At 49.3% G+C, this 7,500-nt stretch overlaps 1 protein-coding gene across 1 annotated transcript in view; it reads right to left on the bottom strand.

Annotated features, from left to right (window-relative positions):
• The window catches only part of dnai4 (dynein axonemal intermediate chain 4), a 15,685-nt gene that overhangs the window by 1,229 nt on the left and 6,956 nt on the right, over positions 1–7,500 (bottom strand). Inside the window, exons 7-16 of the mRNA XM_062998064.1 lie at positions 6,850–7,023; positions 5,416–5,601; positions 4,787–4,926; positions 4,618–4,704; positions 3,791–3,942; positions 3,562–3,719; positions 2,810–2,916; positions 2,621–2,719; positions 550–776; positions 308–461 (exon numbers count right to left, since the gene is read on the bottom strand). Coding sequence (XP_062854134.1) covers positions 308–461; positions 550–776; positions 2,621–2,719; positions 2,810–2,916; positions 3,562–3,719; positions 3,791–3,942; positions 4,618–4,704; positions 4,787–4,926; positions 5,416–5,601; positions 6,850–7,023 — 1,484 coding nt within the window. The remainder of the gene's footprint in view (positions 1–307; positions 462–549; positions 777–2,620; positions 2,720–2,809; positions 2,917–3,561; positions 3,720–3,790; positions 3,943–4,617; positions 4,705–4,786; positions 4,927–5,415; positions 5,602–6,849; positions 7,024–7,500) is intronic.

Consider the following 7,500-nt stretch of genomic DNA (forward strand, 5'->3'; position numbering starts at 1 on the left):
TTGGTTCTGTTCTGTTCTGTTTTGTTCTGTTTGGTTCTGTTCTGTTTGGTTCAGTTCTGTTTGGTTCTGTTCTGTTTGGTTTAGTTCTGTTTGGTTCTGTTCTGTTTGGTTTAGTTCTGTTTGGTTTAGTTCTGTTTGGTTCTGTTCTGTTTGGTTCTGTTTTGTTCTGTTTGGTTCTGTTCTGTTTGGTTCTGTTCTGTTCTGTAGTAATCTGTCGTGTCTAACCCGAGAGATGCTTACAGTCCAGATTTTGTCTGCTAGGCGACGCCCAGCTGACCGGTAGCAGAGTTGAGATTTGAACTCTCACCTGTGTTCCTTCTACGACGGTCAGATTTTTCAGCTTGTAGACGCTGACCCGTCCCTCACTGTCCCCGACCAGGACGCAGTCCGCCTGATTGGTAAAGGAAATAGAGGACAGAGCCACGCCCGGCTCGGCCTCGTTCACGATGGTCGGATACAGCCTGTAATAAACAAACATAATAAATGATTAGCGTGTTTGTTTGTTTGTTTTGTCTGAAACGTGAGAGGAATGATGGACCGGATTCTTACGTGCTGGCTGCCAGATCCCAAATCTCAACCCTGCTGTGATGAACCGCCCCGAACACGGTGGCCCGGCGCGGGCACCACGCCACGTCGTACACGCCCGTCTGAGTGGAGGTGAAGGCCAGCACCGGAGAGGAGAGGTCCTGCCGCCAGAGCTGGACGGTCCAGTCTGCAGAACAGCTGAGGAAGACGTCTGGACAGAGGGGCGACCAGGCGATCTTATAGACGGGACCCTGACGAGACGGAGAGGACATGAGAGGGGAGCAGCTTCAGTTAGAGGGGTGTAATAAAAGGTCCTGGGTTCGATTCCCAGGTGGAGTCATCGGGGTCCTTTCTGTGTGGGTTTCCTCCGGGTGCTCCGGTTTCCTCCCACAGTACAAAGACGTGCAGTCATGGTAAATGTTTCGCCCAGTGAATTGCACCCACTGCAACCCTGACCAGACACAGTGGTCAATTATGCTAACCCACTACTGCTGGGATTCAGGGTTCAAATCCACACTGGCGCTATCGGCGGGTCACGTGTCTGTTTGGTTCTGTTCTGTTTGGTTCTGTTCTGTTTGGTTCTGTTCTGTTTGGTTCTGTTTTGTTTGGTTCTGCTCTGTTTGGTTCTGTTCTGTTTGGTTCTGTTCTGTTTGGTTCTGTTTTGTTTGGTTCTGCTCTGTTTGGTTCTGTTCTGTTTGGTTCTGTTATGTTTGGTTCTGTTATGTTTTATTGTGTTCTGTTTAGTTCTGTTCTGTTTGGTTCTGTTCTGTTTAGTTCTGTTCTGTTTGGTTCTGTTCTGTTTGGTTCTGTTCTGTTTTGTTCTGTTATGTTTAGTTCTGTTCTGTTTGGTTCTGTTCTGTTTGGTTCTGTTCTGTTTGGTTCTGTTATGTTTAGTTCTGTTCTGTTTGGTTCTGTTATGTTTTATTGTGTTCTGTTCTGTTTGGTTCTGTTCTGTTTAGTTCTGTTTGTTTCTGTTCTGTTTTATTGTGTTCTGTTCTGTTTGGTTCTGTTCTGTTTAGTTCTGTTCTGTTTGGTTCTGTTCTGTTTTATTGTGTTCTGTTCTGTTTAGTTCTGTTTGGTTCTGTTCCGTTTTATTGTGTTCTGTTTGGTTCTGTTCTGTTTTATTCTGTTCTGTTTGGTTCTGTTCTGTTTGGTTCTGTTATGTTTAGTTCTGTTCTGTTTGGTTCTGTTATGTTTTATTGTGTTCTGTTTGGTTCTGTTCTGTTTAGTTCTGTTTGGTTCTGTTTTGTTTTATTGTGTTCTGTTCTGTTTGGTTCTGTTCTGTTTAGTTCTGTTTGGTTCTGTTCTGTTTTATTGTGTTCTGTTCTGTTTGGTTCTGTTCTGTTTAGTTCTGTTCTGTTTGGTTCTGTTCTGTTTTATTGTGTTCTGTTTGGTTCTGTTCTGTTTTATTGTGTTCTGTTCTGTTTAGTTCTGTTTGGTTCTGTTCCGTTTTATTGTGTTCTGTTTGGTTCTGTTCTGTTTTATTGTGTTCTGTTTGGTTATGTTCTGTTTGGTTCTGTTCTGTTTAGTTCTGTTCTGTTTGGTTTTGTTCTGTTTAGTTCTGTTTGGTTTTGTTCTGTTTAGTTCTGTTTGGTTTTGTTCTGTTTAGTTCTGTTTGGTTTAGTTTAGTTCTCTTCTGTTTGGTTTTGTTCTGTTTAGTTCTGTTCTGTTTGGTTCTGTTCTGTTTTATTGTGTTCTGTTTGGTTCTGTTCTGTTTAGTTCTGTTTGGTTTTGTTCTGTTTAGTTCTGTTTGGTTCTGTTCTGTTTAGTTCTGTTCTGTTTGGTTTTGTTCTGTTTAGTTCTGTTTGGTTTAGTTCTGTTCTGTTGGGTGTAGTTCTGTTTGGTTTGGTTTTGTTCTGTTTAGTTCTGTTCTGACATGATTGGCTATGTCTAAGAGGGGTGGACCGAGGACCCCACGATGGATCGGTGCGTGACTCTCCGTGCGCAATACAGATCTTCGTATGAAGCCGTCTGGCGCAGGTGAAAAGAAGCGGTTGTTACGGCACACGTGTCGGAGGGGGCGTGTGTTAACTGGCATTGTGTCCAGACCCAGTGTGACCCCGACCATGATAAAGTGTGTGGTTTTTTATCTTACTCTGTGCGCTGTGTAGCTCTCCAGGAACTGCTCACTGGTGGAGCAGGAGCATTTGTACACGTGTCCCTCCTCCGTTCCTGCCAGGTAGAAATTCGGATCCTGGCGCACAGACACACGCGGGAATAAAATTATAGCAGAATTCTAATCGATCGATCGATCAGTAAACGTGATTTAGTCGAATTTACTAACGTCGGGGTGGAAATCGAGACACAGTCCGGGGGCGAGGTGGGACGTCAGGGGTTCTTTCTTTCCCTCGTGCCGCTTCTCGTTCTTCGTCCTCTTCAGCTTCATCAGATCTGATCCGGGACATAAAATCTGATTCATCCTTCATTTACTTGAGCAAAAGGCTTGCCCCCTCAACCAGGGGGCGGGGCCCACTAGGGGGCCTCAGTGTGCCAAAGGGGGGACGGAAAAAGCGACACCCTATTAGCACTCGCGAGATCTCTTGTGATGTCATAAATCTACCCACTAGCTGGGATTCAGGGTTCGAATCCACACTGGTGCTATGGGCGGGTCACGTATCTACAGTACATACAGGCATGATTTGGCTATGTCTAAGAGGGGTGGGACGAGGGCGCAGGACCCCACGACGGACTGGCATTGTGTCCAGACCCGACGTGACCCTGACCAGGATACGGTAGTAGCCTAGTGGGTGTGGCTTGGGTTCGAATCTCAGCTCTGCTAACTACACGGACATGAATGGTGCTGCTGCTGCGGTCACGCCCTCTGCTGGCTGATCGATGGTACTGCACAGAGACGGGGGGGATAACGGAGATCAGTGTTTGACTCTCATCGGTCAGGAGTAGTAGAGGGGGAATACGATCGGGGAATTAAATACGACTAGACTGGGGGGAACAATTCTACCTACTGGTATGATTTTTTGAGGTTTTTGTCTGATATTTTTACAGCACACGGTGGGCGTGCCAGTTTAAAATCGGTACCCTTGCAGTCGAGGCCTTTGCGGACGAACCACTCGCTGATCCTGCCGTCGGCCGACACGGACACCAGCGCCTCGTCCCTCTTCTCCCCTTTCGGACCTCGATCGTGATCTACCCACCTCACCTGCCACACCGGACCGGCGTGTCTGTGGGCACAGTCGCTGCACCGGAGCAGAATGAGTTCATCATGTTTCAGTATTAATTTAGTATAATCATCATGAACAGAATATACCTGCTGTTGAAGATGGGCGTCTTGTCCGAGCTTTGGACGTTGTAGATGGCGACACTGCCGTCGTACATGCCCACCGCCAACTGAGCGGCGCTGGAGGCCGAGAAGTCCAGGGACGTGACGCCGCTCCCACAGTGGAAGATCCGCTCAGGCCACTAAACAAAAAAACACTGCAGTCAAGCCGGAAAGTCTGCACACGCCTTTCACCTTTGTGGTTCTACAATTACTGACTGTAGTCCATCTGTTTCTCTACATGCTTTGTCAGGACCCCCACAGAGCAGGTATTATTTAGGTGGTGGATGATTCTCAGCGCTGCAGTGACACTGACATGGTGGTGGTGTGTTAGTGTGTGCTGTGCTGTGCTGGTATGAGTGGACACCTCAGTGTCACTGCTGGACTGAGAATAGTCCACCAACCAAAAACACCCAGCCGACGGCGCCCCGTGGGCAGCGTCCTGTGAGCACCGATGAAGGTCTAGAAGATGACCGACTCAAACAAACAGCAGCAATAGACGAGCGATCGTCTCTGACTTTACATCGACTAGGTAGGAGTGTCTAATAGAGTGGACAGTGAGTGGACACGGTGTTTAAAAACTCCAGCAGCGCTGCTGAGTCTGATCCACTCATACCAGGACAACACACACTAACACACCAGCGCCATGTCAGTGTCAGTGCAGTGCTGAGAATCATCCACCACCTAAATAATACCTGCTCTGTGGGGGTCCTAACAAAGCATGTAGAGAAACAGATGGACTACAGTCAGTAATTGTAGAACTACAAAGTGCTTCTATAAGAAGCACTTCTATAAAAAATATAACTGGTGAATCGTACAGTGGGATTCTTCAGAGACCAGCAACAGACCAGTCCAGATTTCTGCTCCTTGAAGTCAAACTGACCGTAACCGACAGCCAGAAGATCCTAAATCAGAAGACAAGATGAATATGAAGTCATTATGAAGTCACATGACACGTAATGAAGCGTAATAATGCGTAATAACTACTGGATTCTTCTCGTTCCAGCTCATGCAGCTGACGTTGCGGCCGGTGGTCAGCTCACAGCCGAAAGTCCAGAGGCGCTCCAGAGCTGGACCGAGAGGGTCGTCCTCCTGGACCTCATTCTCCTCTCGAGCCTGGTCCGGATCTGCATCCAAGAATAAACAGGAATGGGACATTTTTCATTATAATGTTGCATCACACATGGGGACGTAGTGTGGGCAGAGCACCGGGCATCTGAGGACCTGGGTTTGAACGTGTCGGTCACTGTCTGAGGAGTTTGGATTGTTTTAGTTACACTCCGACCTCCAACCTCCCAAAAATACGTTGGAAGGTTCATGAGCTGCTCTAAATGCTGTAATCAGGATTAATATGTATTGTTCTACCACCACTTTATCCTGGTCAGGGTCACAGTGGGAGCAATTTACTGGGCGAAAGGTTGGAAACACCCTGGACACACACACACTTGGCCTGACTGCAGGTCTTTGGACTGTGGGAGGAAACCGGAGCACCCGGAGGAAACCCACACAGACACGGGGAGAACATGCAAACTCCACACAGAAAGGACCCGGACCGCCCCGCCTGGGAGTCGAACCCAGGACCTTCTTGCTGTGAGGCGACAGTGCTGCCCACTTACCCGTGAGTACAGGGAGGCGTCTGTAGGCAGCGAGTTTGGGCTGGAAGACGTTCTGCAGGACGGTTCTCTCCATCGCCAGCAGGTGGTTCAGGAACTTCTCAGAGTTCAGGATCCTCTCGGGGTCTGGATCAGCGTCCACCTGGACCACGAAGGCGTCCGTCTCTATATGGGAGCTGGAGCTACTGACTGGACACACGAGACGGAGAGCGGTCAGCGTTTATCATCCTACTGCTGCCACATCATTAGCCCAGTGCTGCCACATCACATCAGCCCACTGCTGTCACATCATCACCCCACTGATGCTTCATCATCACCCCACTGATGCCCCATCATCACCCCACTGATGCCCCATCAACATCCTACTGCTGCCACATCATTAGCCCAGTGCTGCCACATCACATCAGGCTGCAACATCATTACATACTGCTGCCACATCACATCATCACCCAACTGCTGCCCCATAATCACCCCACTGCTGCCACATCACATTGTCACCCAACTGCTGCCCCATCATCACCCCACTGCTGCCACATCACATTGTCCCCCAACTGCTGCCCCATCATCACCCCATTGCTGCCACATCACATTGTCACCCGACTGCTGCCCCATCATCACCCCATTGCTGCCACATCACATTGTCACCCAACTGCTGCCCCATCATCACCCCATTGCTGCCACATCACATTGTCACCCAACTGCTGCCACATCATATCACGTCACCCCAATGCTGCACATCATCACCCCACTGCTGCCACATCACATCACCCACTGCTGCCACATTACATCATCACCCGAATGCCACTGCTGCCACATCACATCAGGCTGCAACATCATTACATACTGCTGCCACATCACATCACCCCACTGCTGCCACATCACATTGTCCCCCAACTGCTGCCCCATCATCACCCCATTGCTGCCACATCACATTGTCACCCAACTGCTGCCACATCATATCACGTCACCCCAATGCTGCACATCATCACCCCACTGCTGCCACATCACATCACCCACTGCTGCCACATTACATCATCACCCGAATGCCACTGCTGCCACATCACATCACATCACCCCACTGCTGCCACATCATCACATTGCCCACTGCTGCCACATCACATCACATCACATCACCCCACTGCTGCCACATCACCCCACATTTTATTAACCCACTGCCGTGTTCTCTGGCTTCTTGTAGCTGGCCGGATTCAGTTTAAAACACTCGCCTACAAAACGACCTTAAAAAAATCATCAAACCACGTAACCACACAACCTCCGAGTTACAAGTCTTGCTCGCCTTGCTCCACCAATCAGAATTTGAGATAGATGGGCATCATGGTTCTTCTCTGGACTTGTCTACTTGTAAGTCACTCTGGAAAAGAGCGGCTGCTAAATATCAAAAATGTAAATAAAAATAAAAAGGTTTGCATTGATTACCCATGCTGGTGCTACTGACCGACGCCGCCCGGTTGAAAGACAGCGTCGAGTCTAAGCGATGAACGGAGGAACCGTCGGGGATGGTGGATCTCTCTCCATCTGTGGCCATGTCTGATTCTTCTGTCTCACTGATCGCGTAGGTGTCGTACATCTCCCAGACGGTGGCCGTCGTACCTGCACAGATACCAGTCGTACCTTTTAATGTCCTGATCTGGAACCCCATACAACCAAAACTGATATTCCGCTAGCACATCAGCACTGAGATTCTGAACACCGCGGTTCGAATCTCGGCTCTGGTACTGGTCGGCTGGGCGCCATCTAGCGGGCACAATTGGCAGACAAAATTGGCCAGAAATGACCAGACTTAGTGGGTGGGGTCTACCAGGCAATAAAGAAGGTGTTGAGGACTGTGCAAGCGTCGGAAGGGGCGTGGGGCAGGCGAATATACCCTCCTCGGATGCAGTCGTGAGGTCGGTCTCGCGCATGGAGAGTCATGCGCTGATCTCCACGTTCCTCCACTTCTGTACAGGCGCCTCGGGCTACTAACCAGCGTCCTTACACAGCATTGCAGACCCCACCCAGCAGACTAGTGGCTGATTTTGTCTGCTGCACTGTCTGCACTGCCGACCGTGCCTGCTAGGGGGCGCCAAA

Source organism: Trichomycterus rosablanca, chromosome 6 (genome assembly GCF_030014385.1).
Source record: "Trichomycterus rosablanca isolate fTriRos1 chromosome 6, fTriRos1.hap1, whole genome shotgun sequence".
In the NCBI taxonomy this organism is placed as follows: Eukaryota; Metazoa; Chordata; class Actinopteri; order Siluriformes; family Trichomycteridae; genus Trichomycterus; species Trichomycterus rosablanca.